The 19029-nt window shown below is 34.0% G+C and overlaps 1 protein-coding gene across 7 annotated transcripts in view; it reads right to left on the bottom strand.

The window, feature by feature from the left end:
- The window catches only part of LOC149555646 (protein PAM71-homolog, chloroplastic), a 206861-nt gene that overhangs the window by 165292 nt on the left and 22540 nt on the right, over positions 1–19029 (bottom strand). For all 7 annotated transcript variants that reach the window (XM_089829760.1, XM_089829764.1, XM_089829761.1 and 4 more), the window contains exon 3: positions 4649–4832. In XM_089829760.1, the coding sequence (XP_089685886.1) occupies positions 4649–4832 (184 nt within the window). The remainder of the gene's footprint in view (positions 1–4648; positions 4833–19029) is intronic.

Below are 19029 nucleotides of genomic sequence, written 5' to 3'. Positions count from 1 at the left end.
TGAAGCGTTGTGACTTCCTCAAAATAAGGTATAAAAGGGAGGAGAGTTCATTTGAAAGGGATATGGAGGAAGGAAGAAGAGGAAAGCATAGGAGTTGAAGAAGGATTAATGGAAGAAAAATGTGACAAAAATAAGGAAGTGACTCTTTCAAAAAGAAAGCAATTATGAAGGGTTGTAACTCTTTCAAAGGGTTGTCATTATAAAAGGCTGTGACACTTCAAAAAGGTTGTGATTTTGAAGGGTTGTGACTCTCCAAAAGGTTTGTGATTGCCAAAAGGTAAACGTGGTGGAGTGGAGTGACCTCTCCCTCAGTTGGGAAGATATGAATGGGACAAGGATTCATTTGAAATGGGTACTTGAAAAGTATAAATGAAATAAGTGCTTGTTCTATAATCCAAAAAGGAGGAATCAGAAGTACAGATCTAATTTAAATAAGAAAAACATATCTGATTGTGAAAGGTTATGTTCATTTCAAAGGGCTGAAACAATATAGAGTTGTAGTCCTTCAGAGATTCTAATGGTGAAAGGTTGTGTATCTCTTTCCAAAGCACATTTATGATGAAAAGATGTGAGCTTTCCCTCACATCAAGAGATATAAAGGGAAGAAGGTTCATTTGAAAAAGGAGAAAGAGGGGATTGAATAAGAGAAGAATTAGTAGGTCGTATAGGAGAGAATATAAATCAATATATTGAAGGAAATGAATAAAAGAATATAAAATAATTATGTACTCTTGATAAGGAAGAGATAAGAAAGGAAATGGATCCTATGTATTGTTGGCAGAAATCAAAGAGTTGAAACTGACAATATTATATTAGATTTCCTATTGGGAATGAGCAGCCAATAGATATAGATATAGATATAGATAAGGTTGTTATTATGAAGGGTTGTGACTCTTGCCAAAAGGCAGACATGGTGAAGTGATGTGACCTCTCCCTCATTTGGGAAGATATAAAAGGGACAAGGATTCATTTGAAATGGTTATCCAAAAAGGATAAAGGAAATAAACGTTTGTTCTATAATCAGAAAAGGATGAACCAGAAGAACATATTTAATACAAATACAAAGTGCAGATCTGATTGTGAAAGTTTGTGTCCCTTTCAAAGGGCGGAAATAAAAAAGACTTTCACCCTTCAAGGGTGCTAATTGTGAAAGGTTGTTTCTCTTTCCAAAGAGCATTTATGATGAAATTGGTGCAACCTTTCCCTCTCATTGAGTTATATAAAGGGAAGAAGGTTCGTTTGAAAAATAGGACTGGAAGGATTAAATAAGAGAGAATATTGAAAGGGAGAATTGTAAGATCGAATAGGAGATAATATAAATAAATATATGAAAAGAAATGAATAAGATAATATAAAGTATTTTTGTACTGCTCATAAAAAAAGAGATAAGAAAGGAAATGAATCCTAATGTATTGCTGACAGAAATCAATTAGTTGACACTGACAATATTATATCACAGGTATTAGGAATAAGTCGCATATATATATATATATTTCTTGTAAAGAATCAGGGCTTATGTATTATATATCAATAATTGTTCCTTAATCCTATTTAAATACTTAGTGATTCATGTTAACCATTGGAAATCAGTACTCTCCTAAGGGAGAACATTAGAGAGTATAAGTTAAATTACCATTTTCCAAAGCAATCTAGCCTGTGTTGGGAATTTCAGGGTAAATCAAGTAAAGTACTAGTTGGCGACATTACAGAGCTTGCCACAAGGCTCAACCCTTAAATTAAGGTATGTAAAAAGTGTGCAAATGTAAAAACTGTGCAATAACACTTTGTAAGATTATCCTTCCGATGCTTTAGAGAAATGTCGCATTCCTAATGCTGACTTTCCCATGAATTTTTTGCCCTATTAGAGTTAAATAACATTGGAAAGGATTTTCTTTGTTAAATGACCCTTTAGTAAGGTGCCAACAGCTTGGAAGAGCAATCTGATTGCAATGCACTCCCAATTGTTTTGTTCTTTCTTTGTACCTGTGACTACAGTTTGACTAACCTCAACTAATTCGGTTTACTTAACTTTCATCTCTCAATTACAGTTTGACGAACCTCAACTAATTTCACTCTGTTTACTTAACTTTCATCTCTCAGTTTAATATGCCTACTTCACCTTGGATATGTCTCTATCCAAGTGTGATATTGAACTTAATTTTCTTTCTTAGGATACTATGAATGTTTATTAACCTCACCTAGGTTGTTAATAATAATATGTGTACACTTTGTCTTGAGAATTGTCCCCACTACCTCATCAATCCTTGATTGACAATAGCTAGGTGCCAATTCTATTCAATCAAGGCCATATTTATCTTATAGTGAAACTGAGTTAATTAATATACTAATCGACAGTTCGATTCTCACCCTCTAGTTTAACTGAGTCAATTAATTGATCCACCAATCATGAGTCATGACACCTAGATATGTCATGTCCTTGAGTCACACATCTAGAGTGCCTACTTGTTGATTCGGTCATTTTGCTATTTATCAATATATTTGGGAGTTGATTCGGTTGATTCTTTTTACTGAATTCCTGTATTTTGTAATAGCATTCTGGTTTGCATATTAGCACCCTTCTTGTTTAGTTTTCTGATTTGATTCTCTTTCAATCTCACATCGTCACGCAAATCAAGGTCGTCAGCACTAATGAATGAACCCTCTCAACTGTGAAAACAGAAACTACAACAAGAAAGAGAAATTTATAATTTCTCTGTGTAAAAAAACCAGAAGATTTTGCTTGCCAAAAACAATTAAAAAGTCAGATTTGCAAATTTGAAGAAGTTATCAAAAATATGTTCAAAGGTTTCAAAAAGTTAAAATTTGTAAGTTTGTAAGATTTGGTGGTTATTCAACATGGTATATGTTCTTAATAGTAGCATTTTTACTTTGAAGTTTTAAAAGAACAATAAAACTTGAGAGCATTTGCAGGTAATTGACATTTTAATACTTAAAAGCATTTGCGAGCATTCGATATTTAAATGCTTGAAAGCATTTACAAGTATTTTCTCTTTTTATTCCTCCTCCCTCCGTCCTTCATCCTTCTTCATTTTCTTTCACCTCTCCTAATTTCTAGTTTTGCCAAACTCCTTTCTTGCAAAATCAAAAATTTGATAATGCAAATGAAATCAATAAAATTATAGGGCAGTACAGCAAATAGAAGTAAATAATATGCTATATATGTTGGAAGCACCACAAGTGTTTTAATATTATAAAAAATTTCCAAAAGGTCAAATTTTAATTTGTTGTTCATTAACAGTCCAAGAAAGAGGCACCAGTGCATCCCCAGGATGTCATAGGGATGTCTGAGATGCCCTTCCATTCTCCTGGGGTCCTCCTTTATTAAACATTCCTAGGAGATGTCCCCAATTGTGAGTGAGTGTCCCTGAGAGGACCTCAGAATTTCTTTAAAATAGAGACAGCTGGGTAAATTCTGCATGCATTTGCCCCTGGAATATTCTAAAACCCCTGAAGGAAGACAAATATTGAGTTGATTTTAGGACGAGATTAAAGTTTTATGTACTTTTATTCAAATTTTACTATTCATCACCATCGATAGAAAGTCTATATTTTATAGTTTACTAGCACCGAACTGCCAACCTTTTTCATACTGACCAACAAATATATTTCTATTTCTGTTGATATAAGCATATTAAATTTAAGACCTTTGTGGAATAATGCACTTCATTTTTGGACACGCATCTAAATCCGTTTCTCATTGGGTACCCATTGTAATAGTTCTCCTCATAAAATGATCTACCACAGAGTACAAAGACAAGGATTTTCATAAGAAACTTATATTTAAATATGATATTGATGCAAAAAAAACACAGTGTGCAACTTTAAACGAGTTTAACATTAATTTTTCATATCTGAGATGAGACATTGAGAAATAAAAAATGCAATCCTAGCATAGACAGGAGGCCAAATTCACTTCAGAAAGCAGCCGACAATTTTGATTCTGAAGTCCCATTTGTTATCCCAATAGTTTTCTGTTTTATGCATCAAGCACTTCCAAAACTTCTTTAGAATCTTATTTCAGCTTTTGTCCAAATCCAAACATTTTCTCTACCCACCTGACCATACTTAAGCAAGAACATGTTAGGCTTTTTGCTTATTTACGGCCTCGAAACAAATTTCGCTAAAGCAGTCTTATCTTGTTACACTCTCAAATATTAAGAACCTTGTTTCTTCTTCTCCACTTTTGTGAACTCCAATCAGACATTTAAGCTCCTTTTTTCTTTAACTTAAATTTCCCATCTAAACTTATTATTGAAGCTAAATTCAAATGAAAATTGTTATTTTTGAGTGTAAGGAAAGTGAGTGTTGAACACTCCACAACATTCTAGGGTTTCAGAGATTTATGCCTTCCCTGTGACACTGCAGATTTGAGCCTATTACCAATTAGTGCAGGTTGTCTAGATAACATGAGCAAATAGGAAGGTTCGCCACCATTGTCAAGAAATACCACCAAATCAAAACTTACTGGAGATGCAAGCATTCCTCTCTACGTCCAATTTTGTAATGATTGCAATGGGTACATATATTCACAAAAGAAGTTTTGCAGGAGACTAGATTCCAGAAGAAGAACAGACAAATAAAATAAGTACAGAAAGTAAAGATAAATTAATCAAACTAAGGCAATTACCTTATCACCAATCTCGGAGACGCTTATCAATGAAAATGCAGCAGTAAAGCCTGATTTTGAAATGGTAGCAATGAGAGCCGATGGACCTCCACGAACAAGAGTTACTACAGCAGCTACTGCAATGCCTATAACCATCACACCTGCAACTGAACGAATGAAGTGCACTCTCCCAGTCTGTTTTTCACTGTTACAAACTTCAAGAAATAAATGCAGTGTTCCAAGACAAGCAAATGAAAGCAAAATCAAGTTTCATAGCAGCAGAAAATCATTACAACCACCATCAAACTATAACTAGACTACTCGTGGGCTTGAATCTCAGTGGTAGTTATATAAATCCCACAACACACTTCATGAAAGCAACCAGTGGGAATGCATAACTGCACAGCACTTTGCTTTAAATAAGAATCATATTAACTCATCAGAAAATCAAGGATGGTATGCATTCACAATCATTTCTTCATATAAGTAGTAGTTGCAATATCAAAACAATGTATGATAGTCATTCAAACTTGTTGAAATTAGGTTAATCTCTACTCGTGTTCTGAGACTGCTGAAATTTGCTTTTGAACATTCTCAGACTTGCAAGAACTTGAATCTGTAAAATTGCATTCTAAAAACAAAACCTGTCGTGTGCATCTCTGTTATCCCTTTAAAGTGGGTGATCAAATTCATGCTAGTAAACATATTTATTGGTATTAAATCAAATAGTTGTATGGTGAGGTTGACATCCAAATATTCAGTGCCGACCACCATATGTCACGAGGCATATTTACAACATCTCAATATTAGAGTTGTTGAAGGTAAGTGAAGCAATAAAAATTATTAAAAAATGATATTTAAATATTTATGTTTCATTTTAGTAATTTAATATTTTTTTATGTTTAGTTAATGTTTTCTTCTTTAGGAAGTTGAAAATTTTATTTCTTTATATTTTTATTTTTATTCTATTGAAAAAGTTGTTTAGCCCTGTTTTGGCTGCTGGACAATTGTCTTAAGACAACTTGTAAAGGTTCAAGAGGCACTCTCTAACAAGGTAATCAACCAAAATTTGGTCCATATGTTGGCAATCTAGCACTGTAAGAGCAGCAAATATTAAGCAAGAGATCCTAAATGACAGGTCAAATATCTTAATTTCACCAAGCCTATTGATTGTGATCCATTATACCAGCCTGGATAGGCCTTTTTTGGCAGAGATTTGATAGCATTGACTCAACGATTGGGAAGATGCAAGTCATCATAAATGCAGAAGGGCAAGATCCTGAAAAAAGATTTATAAATAACTACACAAAATTATTAAGAAAAATGAAACAAAACAACCACCCCACTACATCTGCTTGCCTTCGCGTTGAGTCCCAAATATTCTTGTATTTAGATCAATTCTATGTTGATAAATATTAAGCAACTGATCCTAAATGACAGGTCAAATATCTTAATTTTGCCAAGCTTATTGAGTATTATCCATTATACCAGCATGGATAAGCTTTCTTTGGCAGATATATGATAGCACTGACTCAACGATTGAAAAGATGCAAGTCATTATAAATGCAAAAGGGCAAGATCCTGATATGATTTTTAAATAACTACACAAAAAAATAAAACAAAACAACCACCCCACTACATCTTCTTGCCTTCGTGTTGAGTCGCAAATATTATTGTATTTAGGTCATTTCTATGTTGACAAAGGTTACCCCCAATAGAGATATTGAACTCAGCCTGAAAGAAACCCTGTGGCTCTAACTCTGACAAAGGCTAGGTTGTTTCAATAATTTATCTTTAACATTTTGTCTAACACTTCGCATGCAAGCTCTGTACCACTGTAAGAACCCTCTCTGGGTGGATTCTTGTAACTACAAATTTTCTGCGTTCTTCGTGTTTCTTTTGAAAATGTAATGCAGCAGATAAAATATATTTCAATAATAACTTTTCCAACACAAAACTGAAATTGCGTTGAAAATACACAACTGAAAATTCCAGTTTTTTATACCAGCTTGAATTCTCATAATTTTTACAATGTAATAACAACCCAGTTCATTAAATAACTTCTCTGATCTAAAACAACAATACACAGAAAATCTAGAAGTTACAATCAATGAATTCACAGGTAATACATGACTTGAAACCCTCTATAAGGATGAGTATCAGCAGTAGATGAATTCTTCAATGAAAAATTGCTTGTACTCTGATTTGTAATTGCAGCAATAATATATTTAAGATCTGCAGCTGATTAACCTTCAAGCACATGCTCAAACCCTCATCCAAAATCCTCAAAACTTCACCCTTTTTCTCTTGAATTTTCAAGTCATCTAGCTGAAGAGGACAAAACCCTAGGAGACAATAGCTAACATAGGACAAAAACCCTGCTTTGCCAAGCAATCCTATCTCAGGGTTTGCACATATGCTGACCTAAAGGTCTGATATAAAATCTCAAGTTAGAAGCTAAAGAAGTATGCAAGCAGATTTGAATCACTGCAAATCAAACAAGCTGTGGCCACCCAACATCATCTTTGAGTGTGAACCCTGACAAAATTCCTGCAACATCAATTGCTGACCTACAAGTAAGTGCACAAACAGCCAGTCACAACAATTCACTAGGACAGATACTGCCATAATATGATAATACCAGTGCTGAGTTGGCCGTTATTCCAGGTCTAGTAGAATAATAGCATCTGATGTCCAGATTTCAGGATCAGATATCATATTAGGAGTTTTAAGGCGACTTGTCAAGGCAAGTCTCACATCACCACACAAGGGTTGCTGTTGTCCTGGAAACACAGCGGTGTCTTCAACCCAAGGCTACACCATCACACCAAAAAGGAGGGTTACACACTCAATTGAAGTCATCAAATGGTATCCCTACTTCAGTCCACCATCCCACCAGGCATACACTAACCAGTCATAACACCATACAGATCAATTACATAGTAAAGTTTCACCCAGATCTTAGTTGTTGGTTATACAGACTTGTCCAGATCTGATTGGACATTAACTGGATGATAGGACACTCATGGACCTATTTGTTGCTCAGTAACATAGAATCAGCAAGATGTTGAAAACTACTGGAACTTCTAAGTGTGTGTCATGTCCCCATTTTGGAGGCAATTTGATTTAATTAATTTAATTAATTAGGTTGTCCAAAATAATGAATATTTTATGAGGATGACTAATTAATTATTTTAATTAAATAAATAAGTGGTATTAAGTTAATTATTTATAAAGTTATCAAATAAATAAATATTAAAAGGTAACTTTATATTTAATTAATTTAATAAAGTGACTTGAATTATAAAATATTTTTTATAAAGTCACTTAATAGATAAAATAAAATAATGTTCTAGAAGTTTCTGGAGAAAGTGGAGAAAAAGAATAAATAGGCACCCCGGGCTTCATTCTAATCATCCAGTTGTTTATTTCTCTCTTGACATCAAATTGTGATTCAGTCACATAGTCTATGACTCTATTGTGGAGCCAAGTGGTTTCAGATAGTCAGTTGATCTTTGGGAACGAAAACTCCCTTAGATTTGCATAACTGAGGAAGTGAAATATCTTCTGAAGGGTTGCACATTTGGAGGTGATACTTCAGTCACTTCAGCTAGGGCATCATTGGGCCTAAGGCCATTTTCAGCATTTCAACATTTTAGAAGGCAATTTTAGCAAGGCCAAAATTATTGGAGGTCATTTCTAGCAGGTCTGAAATTATAGGAAGCCATTTTAAAGCAAAACCGAAAAAGCAAGCCGAAAAAGTAGTCTGAAAAAAGCAGGCCAAAAAAGCAGAACCGAAAAAGCAGGCCGAAAAAGCAGTCCGAAAAAGAAGCTCCGAAAAAAGCAACCGAAAAAAGCAGTTCGAAAAGCGGATCCGAAAAAGCAATTCAAAACAAGCAGATCTGAAAAAAGCAATTCAAAAAAGCAAATCCAGAAAAAGCAAGTGGAAAAAACAGATCGAAAAAAAAGAAAAGCAGAAGGGGCAGCATTGAAGAAAATTATTGCAGCCATCTACAATCAGGTTCTTCACTTCTCATTTGGCATATTTCCTGAGAAATGTAAGTTTTCAGCTGAGTACAAAATATAGCTTCAGCACTTCACTATTTTACATTGTACTTGTCTTTGTTTGCCATTTGGCATTACTGGTATCAAAGGAAGGCTAGGATTATGCAATTGAAAGAGCGTTGTAATTTTTAGACTATCTATATTGCAACCCTAGAGTTGATGATCAGCTTATTAGTTTGCATTCCAATTGTTTGACAAAATATCAATTGGCTGTAAGTTCTCTTTTTGGCATAAATAATGTTATAATTTTGCATACTAAGTGTTTATATTAATGACACTTGGTTGTAAGTGCATTAATGCCATCTTAGGTTGCATCCAAAGTATTTGTCATAATTACTAATTGCTGTAGCTGCATATTGCAAGTAGTTAAGTCACATATTTGTATTGAATATTGTCAAAATTAGTTGCACATTCATGTTAGGTCATTGTTTAGACAATCTGGAGTCTTTTTTGTAAGCATTCTCTTTGATGCAAATCGAAACAAGAGTCATTGCAGCAATCTGAAAAGTTATATCCGTCATAAAGTTATATCCGTCATATGACACCTTGTATGCAAAGTGTTTGACAAAATTCTTCAAGCCTTCAATCAGCATTCTAAGGTCGGATTTGAGCAGGACCATTACAGTGGTATCAGAGCTTGTTTGCAAAGTGTTTGACGAAATGTCAAACCACTGAAGTATAAAGATTTTTGGTGTTTGAGGAAGCTATAACCTATTGGGGTTATTACAGTGTGCACAGACAATTCTAATTGTAGACCATTTGGAAGTACTAAAATTCAAGTTAATCTAAGATCATTTATTGCCCCAGCTATTTAGTGTGCGAATCGATTTCAATTGTACAACCTAGATTGTTCTTTTCTGTGCTACCTGCAAGTAGGCATGATTCTATACACTAGTCCTTCAGTCATTAGATGTCCCTTTGTAAATGAATCTAGGATATATAAAAAATAGTTTTTGAAATATATATCCTTTTAGAAAATGGTACAATTGCTCTCCTATTGTAAAAATCCTTGCATGCACTAGTACCTCAAGAATTTGTTAGTTTTTTGTACTTGTTGCTTGGAAATTGATCTCCTTCCACAGGGTGCAGTCAACCAAATTCAGCACAACAATCAGTTTCTTCTTTTCCTTTTCTTTTTTTTAATTTTTAGCTGTGCGCAATCCATCTGTCTTTTAGCATGACAACAATTGCTTTTCATTTATTTAAAATGGATTCTAAATTCTGTGAGTAAGATGCTGTTCTTATTTTAGAACAAGGCACTTTTCTGCTATAATTTTTTCTCCTAGCTATAGTTTTATAACTAATAAAGTTCAAAACCTTGTGGTGCATGACAAATGTAAGCACACTTTCCCTTAATTATTATCCGAACAGAATTTTGAGGGCAATCACTCTCTAGAGAGTGTTTTTTGACTCACTACATACCTTCAGAATACACTTTTAGTGCTTAAGTGATTCAAAAACTATCTTCTAGAGAGTATTATTTGACTCACTACATACCTTGGAAAGGTTTAGACTTTTAGTGCTTAAGTGATTCGGAAGATATCTTGTCAAGATGTCCTTTCCTAGCCCTCTACTTCCTGGAGGAGCTATTTTCCACACCACTAGGACACGAGGTAGGACTAAAGTCACAAGGCCTTCTAGTTCTTAGTATTTTGTACCCTGAGATATATGAGGGATTCAATTCCTAATAGCTGTAAGGATTTACATAACCATATCTAAAATAATTGTAGACACTTTGGGGCACAGATTTAGTTTTCCTCCAGCCTGAAAAATAACGTGTCACCTAAAAAGAAATAGAAAGCATCTAGGTTATGGTAAATTGAACTGTTAACTCCAAAATTTTGCACCCTGTTGCTAATGTCCTGAAACTTCAGCAATTTTGGAGTAAGACGGGATCAATCAAAGGTTGTGGGTATCCTATGACCTGACTAAACCTCCGAGTTCTGGGCCAGTTCCTGTCTGACTTTGTATAATGAATCACCTAACTATCAAAACTAAGGAAACTCGTAAGGGAAAGAGGTAGAGAAGTACTGGTGACTGAAAATATTGTACAAATAAAGAAAAAGGGTGATGCACCAATTAATTTGACTGAAGCAAATATCTTTCCAAGCACAATCTGACAGCTTGCAGCATTCTAAACACAAATACAACTCCTGGTTATATACTTTGAAAATAAGTATTTTAGAGGAAAACTTAGAACCTAAAAATATTAAAAGGAATTAATCACAATTAATATCTTCAAACACTTGATATAACCCCTGATCTGTGCACAGTACTTAAAATCATAAGAGATGCAAAATGAGACATAATTTTAAGGTTTCTAACAAGAAACACAAGAAAATAACATCAATCACTATCAAAACATACAACTCCAGAAATAGATCCAAAATATGTTGTATAAACTGTCACAGGCTCTGAAAATACATGCTGCAAATCTGATACAGTAGAAAAATAAGCACAATGCCTAAAAATGACAAAGGCCCTGCTTTCCGAGAACTGAACCCCCCTTCTCATTAAAATGAGAAGTATATAACATAATTTCTCCCATTAATGAAATCCTGCACAATAGGAATTATATCCAAAATAGGACTCACGAGACTCCAAAAAGATGCCAAATGTCTATGATGACAACTCAACTGAACTCTTAAAAAATCCTAAAAAGACTCCAGATGCTAATGAAAAGTTCCACTCTTTTCAAAAATTCTAAAAGAAGACCCCAACATATTCTTCAAAGATGCCACCTATCCCTTAGTCAACAAATGACTTTATTACCTTTATTTTGAATTTGAAAAAGTCAAGACTCCTAATCATTATTCTGTGAATCTGTTGTATTAATATTTATATTAATTGGTTTATAAAGCACCAATTAAATAATAACAGTTACATTTTTTTTTTAAATACAAAAAAATAATTACATATTTATTAACATAATAATATAACTTTAATAAAAAATTCATATAACTATATTGATAAATATAAAATGTTTCATAACTCCATACGAGTGGACTCGAAATGAGTTTCCAAAATGATTAAGGAATATATAAAATGCAAAAACATAGTCATTTGTGTCATTTGAATGGCATGGAATTTGGAAGAAGAAATAACGAAAAGGGTCTTGAACCTTAGTCGCTCAACTTGGAAGAAAACTGGAGTTTTCATAATTGTTTTTCTGTACTTGGCATCTCATTTGCTAAATTCTTGGTTCAAGTTGGCTGCCAATGATTTAATTGCTACTTTTACTTGGTCTCTTGCCTTCAATATGGAGACTTTCTAGAGTTTTATGGGCCTCTATCTACTCAATTTTTCTTTAATTAATGTCTAAGCCATTGTCGTGGAGTCTACTATAGATACATCATCCTTTTCTGGAACTGATTTTCCCTGCTTTCTATTGTCTGCATTTGTCACCACAAAATGTTGGTAACAGCACGAAACTTTTTCCAGCTAGTTTCGTGTTTCTCTAAGCTTGAACTTGATATTCAATTGTTTTAATGTTAATCGATCAATTAATTTCAATTTATATATCAAATTGTTTTACTGAAAGCCTTCATCAAGTCTTTTTCGTTTTGCTTTTTGTCGAGCCTTTGCTTAATTTTTGAAGCCTTCATCATCCGTTCTTTGCTTTTGAGTTTGCGTTTGTTTGTTTTTAGTCCTTTGATTTTGCTCATCTTTTCCTTCGATTTGGTCTAACCTAGAGGTCAATCGGAGTTGTCAGTCAAGAGTTATGCCCATTTTAGTACTTCAAAAGTGGACCTTTTGGGTGCAACAGCATGAATTAAAAATAAGATGTTATATTTTCAATTTCACTTTCACTTTTTGATAAATATAACTTATATTCACTTTTTGTTATGTTTTTAAGTTACTTTAACTTTAAATTTTTAACTTAAAGTGACTATAGTGCACTTTATGTTATAATTTTAAGTTGAATTACTTTTTAATTTTTCACTTAAAGTAACTATATAACTATATAGTTTCAGTTTAATTTTTGGTTTTAAAAATTAAATGTTTATTTAAATGTTACTTTCTAAATGATTTTTATATGTTATATTTCTAAATATGATAAATAAATATTGTTTATAGCCCATTTTGTAACATTTTTATAATTTTAAGTGAATTAAATGACTTAAAGTCTTCATAAGTGGACATTTTATATGCAATAACATGTAAAATCCATCAAAAGTGGACATTTTACATGCCATTGCATATAAAGTTTACTTTGGTGGACCTTTTTGATGTCATTACATCAAAAGTTCATCATAAGTCGACATTTTGATGCTATTGCATCAAAAGTGCAGTTTTCATGCTTTAACATCTAAAAGGTGAGTTGCATTTTAGAACATGCTTCCTCCCCCAAAAGGTCTGATTTTGCCTGAGCAAATATTAAAACATGTAATGGCACTCAAAAAGTGCGATTACGAAGAGATGCGCATTTTAAAATATGTAAGTGACCCAAAAAGGTCTAATTTTAATCAAAAGACATGTTTTAATATATGCATTGACACTCCAAAAGTCTGTTTTTGAAGAACATGTTCTTGCCCTCCAAGAACCCAATTTTGATCATAACTTGAGATTTTCTCAATGGATTTGCTTGAGATTTCTTCTATTGGAGGCTTTTTGGTTGGCAATGATTTCTCCTGCTTCTAAAACAGATTTATTAAGCTCAAAAACATTTTTGAAAGCTTCATGATAGGGCACGTTTTTGGAGAAATCAACAAATAAATCCATTTTTAATGCATGTTTTAGCTCCCAAGTAAATCGATTTGGCATATTTTGGAGGTTACATTGCATTGTGGTTCATATTTTGGTGTTTAATGATCAAAACGTTTTGATCTTGTATCATGGAGAAAAACATTTTTACCAAAAAATATCCCACAAGCATGAACACCCAAAAATGTTGGATTATGGAGCATGAATAGGGCACGTTTTGGCATCATTTAATAAGAATTCCTTGTTTGCTGCCCTCTCCCATTCGAACTAGTTAGGTTGGAAAAAGTCTAAGTGTTTTTGAAGAATTTTTCAAACATTACAGCATCTTTTTTCTTCATTTTTGGCACGTGTAAGTGAACTCTTTCTTTCTTGCTTTAAATTCATGCTTATCTTGCTGATTTTATGCATGTAATTACTTGTTAAAATCTTTGCCACAGAAAGTGCATTTTTCCTTTCAAAATGAAGTTTTTGTTCACTTTCATATTTTTGGTTCTTTCCCAAGTCCCAATTCCGAATTTGAGTGTTGAAGTGCATTGCATCTTGGTATGTTTGAGTCACTTTCCAAAGGTGCGTTGTTTCTTGTGTTTGTGTTTGTGTTTGCTTGCCGATTTTCTCCACTTGGAGAAATTGCAAGTTCTTTCCCAAGAACTTGTTTTTGCTTCCTTACATACGAAAGCATCATCACATTCCATATTTTCTTTCCGTGTCACAACACCTCATCTCTCATTCAACAAATGCGGTTACATGTTTTCCATCTCATTCGCCATCTGCACGTGCATATAATCTCATTTTCCGCCTCCATTTTCACTCATTTCACTTTCCGCATTCATTCGCAAAACAAGATTACATGAAATGTCTTATGTGTAACTGCATCCAAAAGATCCAATTTTGATTAAAAGTCACACTTTGAAAGTCAAAACAAGGTCATTTCCACCTCCTATGTACTTTGACTTCCCTTTTTCACCAAAAGTGACTGTAAAACTCATTATCTCACTTCCAATTTTCCATTTCCATCCATCCATATGCATTTGCACCTCTATAAGAAAATACATGTTCTCGTATCTTTCCATGTTTTCCATCTCATCTTTTATTCATACATACATGTGAAGTGCATCCTCCACCTATATTCGCATCTCATATCACCTTCGATCTCCCATTACATATTGCACTTACATGTATTCATTTCTCATGCAATAATGTCTTGAAAACACTAAGCCACTTTTGAAAACAGCAATTTTCATTTGCACGCATTCCCATACGTTCCACCTTCATGCATTCTCATTTCACTCCATCTTTCATAGTCTCACTTTCATACCATTTCATTCCACTTTCCATTCATTTCATTCTGTACTCCACTGCATATGCATATGCTTTCTCTTTATAGTCACTTTGTCGGATTTGTGAAGTCTCCAAACCATTTTTGAATCTTCACTGCTGATCCAGAATCCATTTGTATGGAGATTTCTTCAGATAATGTATTTGTGTTTTGGGATTTTTGTGTTGCAGTGCAAGCACAAAAGATGTCCTCACCATCAAAATCCAAAGGCAAAATGAAATATCAATATAATAAATAATTGGCTCATGCAGCTCCTTCAGTCATATCTATTTTGAACAATGTGTTGGACACAAAGATTAGTTATGTGGATGTGGCTGATTTTCTACAAAGAGTTGAAGCTCCAACTAGTCATGAAATGAAGCGCATTAAGAGAAGCAATATTCATTTAGTGTCTACATTTCCTATGGCGTCTATAGAACCTAACTTTATTTTTGGATGTGCATGGCAATTTACTCCCAAGACGAAGACTATCAAAGATGTTGACAGTAAAGTTATCATAAGCCTTATCCTAAGGTCATTGAACAAATCTTCAAAGTTCCATATAAAGCAAAATGTGTTGATTTGACCAAAGAATCATCACTGACATGTTGGAATGGGCAAAAAGGCGATTATCATAAATATGTCAACCTTTACTAGTTAGACAATAAAAGAAGCAATTTCTCCAGATGGCCAAAGACTGTTCATCGGTCTAATTTCAAACAAGAATATAAAGATCTCATCATCCTTCTCAGCAAGATTTGTGGCCTTAAAGATTCTACTAATTTCAAGCTATTGATGTATAAGTTCATGTTTCAAATTATGGGGAATAAAGAACACATTTTTTGGGGAGAACTCATCAGTACTGCACTTTGCCAACAGATATGCAATGTAGGAACATCAATGTCCTTCTACATGAATTCTTATCTTGTTTACATTGCTGCTGCCATGGGATCTTTCTTTGGTCTTTCTACCAAGGGAGATCGTCTTCAGGTTCCTATTTGGGATTACTATGACCAAATCACTTTGGCAAATAGTAAATTCCATTACAGAAGAGTCCAAGATGCCTTCTTTGGACATTTCTGGTGCTTATTGAATAAGCAGTTATCTGTCAAAAGAGTATTTGATGCAGCATAGGAGAAGGTGATCTAATATGGCTATATTTTTATTCAGTTTCCCACTTTCACATACTTGAGAGTTGGATATTTCAAAGGTGAGTCATATACCTTACCTAAGTATGCTATAGATCGAATCATCCTGATGGAGCTAGCTAGACAGCTCATGGACGTGTAGAGTGATTAGCATGCTTTGCATAGGCTTGGTTTTGGCATTACCTCAGGTAAGCCTTTGGCTATTGGCAATTATTCAATCATTTTTGTGCCTAAAGCAAAGAACATGGAAGCAAAGTTGCAGTTGATCACCTTGGAGAAGTTCAAAGCCAAACTCGATTTTGACTACCAGGAGATGAATTATCAGATAAAAAGAACCTACATTCATGTTCATCACATCGAAGACATCTGGATAGATATGAGGACAAAACTTGACATCATGAAGATGGACTACTACAGATTAACCTTGCAACAAATAATTGATTTTAACATGTTGGAAATTCCTTCAAATTTCCAAGTTGAAGATGATGGCAACATCCTTGATTCGGAGTTTCATCAAGCCGGCTTTAATAAGAAGTGTCATTTTCCTATCCAATGGCAACAAAAGGAAGGTACGTCTATCATGGACAGATTTCAATCCATCTTAGTAAACACCAACAAATGGTTGAAAAGTGACGGCCTTAAAAGAGTTAATCTTAAGATGGGCTTGGATTGTGGAAGTTTTGATCCTCCTGGCAGGAAATCATAACTAGAAATCACACGGAAAGATGGTGTCTCATCTTTTGATACTAAGTGTTCCCTCAAATCCAAATTGAAGGGCGGAAAAAGAACTAAATCATCTCAAGTTACTGAACCAATTCAAGAATTAGTGGAAGAATCAGAAGAAGAATTGGAAACAAAATCTGATAAAGGAGATTCAGATGAAGGGAAAACCATGATCATATCTCTGCCAAAGCCTACACAAGCCTGTGCGTCTTCTATACATGAAGAGCCTTTTTTGCATGAGGTTGATGATGACGTGGATTCATTCTCCACTATTTTCACTCCTTCCATTCTAGTTTTGGAGGTTGATACCATGGCTCTTCCTATTTCCTCTGTCATTCCTCGCATCCCTGCACATGAACAATATGATCATTTAGCAGATGTTTTTGAAGATTTTCCAACTCTTACCAGTGGTCAAGTTTCCCAACTTGATACATCTTTGACAAGATTTGAGCTTTTCATGACAGAGTCTTCTCAGCATGTTCCTATGCCTTCAGCTGTGCAAATTGAATCTTGCTCAATCACTATGGAAATACAATTTGGATCAATGCCAAAGGTTTCCACTGTATCTGTTTATGCGGATGAAAGTTTCGGCCTATCTGCATGGTTGAGCAAAATAACAACAAAAAGAAGGAAAGTGGTTGTTCCTCCTGACAATCTTCCCATTAAGAAGACCAAATCCAAATCTTTAAAAGATAAGATTATTTCCAGAATTTTGGTTGATTCTGACAAAACCAAATTTGTTGAAATTGTTGAGCCCTTGGTAGGTAAACCTATTGAGGAACTTACTAGTTCTGATTACAAGTTTACTAAGGTTGAAATTGGAAAGCAATCATGTTTGAGTTGTTTGCAAGATTCTCAAGATGCATTGGCTAATGTATCGAAGAGCAATCATGAGCTTTGGGAAAAGAAGAATCAAATAAAACAGGAAGTCTCTGAATGAGGTCATCCAGAAACAATCTTCTCAGAGTGTTGTTGTTATGTCTCAAATGTCTAAGGAGAGAAGGTTGATTGAAGCTGCCAAGTCTTGGATACAGGAAATCATTTCTGAAAGAGTTCAAGCCATCACAGAAACATTTGCAATTCTTAGGCGTGTGAAAGAGATGAATAAAATGGAATGAAACTTAATTTATTCTTTGATTCAAGAAGTAGATAACTTGAAGGAAATCCTTGATGATTGGGATGAAATGGTGAAATTCGACCTGGATGCCTTGGTCTCATGTGACATTCTTCCATCATTTGAAATGTTCTTCAGATTTCAAGGGCTCATTGGTTACAAAGAGGAAACATTGAGGAAGCTGATCACAAAATTGCATATGGCCGTTAGAGATTGTCAAGCAGTTGAAACAAGTGTTATTTATGATTTGGAATAGATGGGATGCCATTTCACTGATGAATCTAGTAATCTTATTGCAGCAGAGAGAGTAAATTCAGAATATACAATCAAGATCAATGCTGATATAGATTTTGAAGATTTTGGTTCACACAAGATAAACAAATTTGTTTTGTATAAATCTTTGACAAAACACTTGTTAGATACTATAACAGCAAATTTCAAAGTTGTGCAATTAGCGTATGAAAATGCAGTGAGAGTAGAAGCCATATCAAAGACTATGGAAATTGTTGATCTTCCAACAGTGCATGACATCATTGTCAAATTCAAGGCACTCAGAAACAATCTTTAAGATTGTTGTTTTTGTTTTATGTCATGTTAGTAGTTGTAAAGGATGCATTACATGAAAGTGTAATTACATGTAATGCGAGTTATATGTATGTAAAAGGATGTAACATTGCATATGCAGTTGCATGTAACCCTTTATTTTCTTCTATAGTTAGACTAAGTCAAAGTTGGTTGAGTTGCTCCCACTTTTTCTTCCAACTTTTTCTTAACTCTCGTGCCTATATAAAGGAGTGCCCCCTCATTGTAAAATCATCATTATCTTTATGCAAGAGAGCTTTCGAGAAATTGTGCTAGCAGAACTTTGTTTGTGTAAGCACTATTTTGAGAGAAAGTGAATACAAAGGAGCATTTGAGACTTAACTTTGATTAAGTAAAATTGTTATTTGTGTGAGTTGTAAGCTTTGTCTATAATTCATCCAAGTTATCTTTGATTCATGTTATCTTGTGTTATTAGTAATTGTATCTTATGAATTGAATAGAAAAGAGTTAAGAAGCAATTGGAGCCAGAGGCTTGACCAGAAGCAATCGTAGGAATATCTAGCTAGACGCTTTGTCTGTAGGTTATGTTTTCTTCTTAATTCACAAAATATTTAAGTTATTCTTACTTTTTGTCTGTAGCTTATGTTTTCTTCATAATTTGCAAAATATTTAAGTTATTCTTACTTTTGGGAGTCTTTGTGCCCTAATTGTAAAGTTTTTCCATATAGAAGTACGACTAGACTTAAAGCCGAACTGGTACATTTTCAGCTAACCTTTGAGTTAGTGAAGG

Source organism: Cupressus sempervirens, chromosome 5 (genome assembly GCF_028749045.1).
Source record: "Cupressus sempervirens isolate cs-2001-9-10 chromosome 5, ASM2874904v1, whole genome shotgun sequence".
Taxonomy (NCBI): domain Eukaryota; kingdom Viridiplantae; phylum Streptophyta; class Pinopsida; order Cupressales; family Cupressaceae; genus Cupressus; species Cupressus sempervirens.
This window is presented reverse-complemented; position numbering and strand designations above follow the sequence as displayed.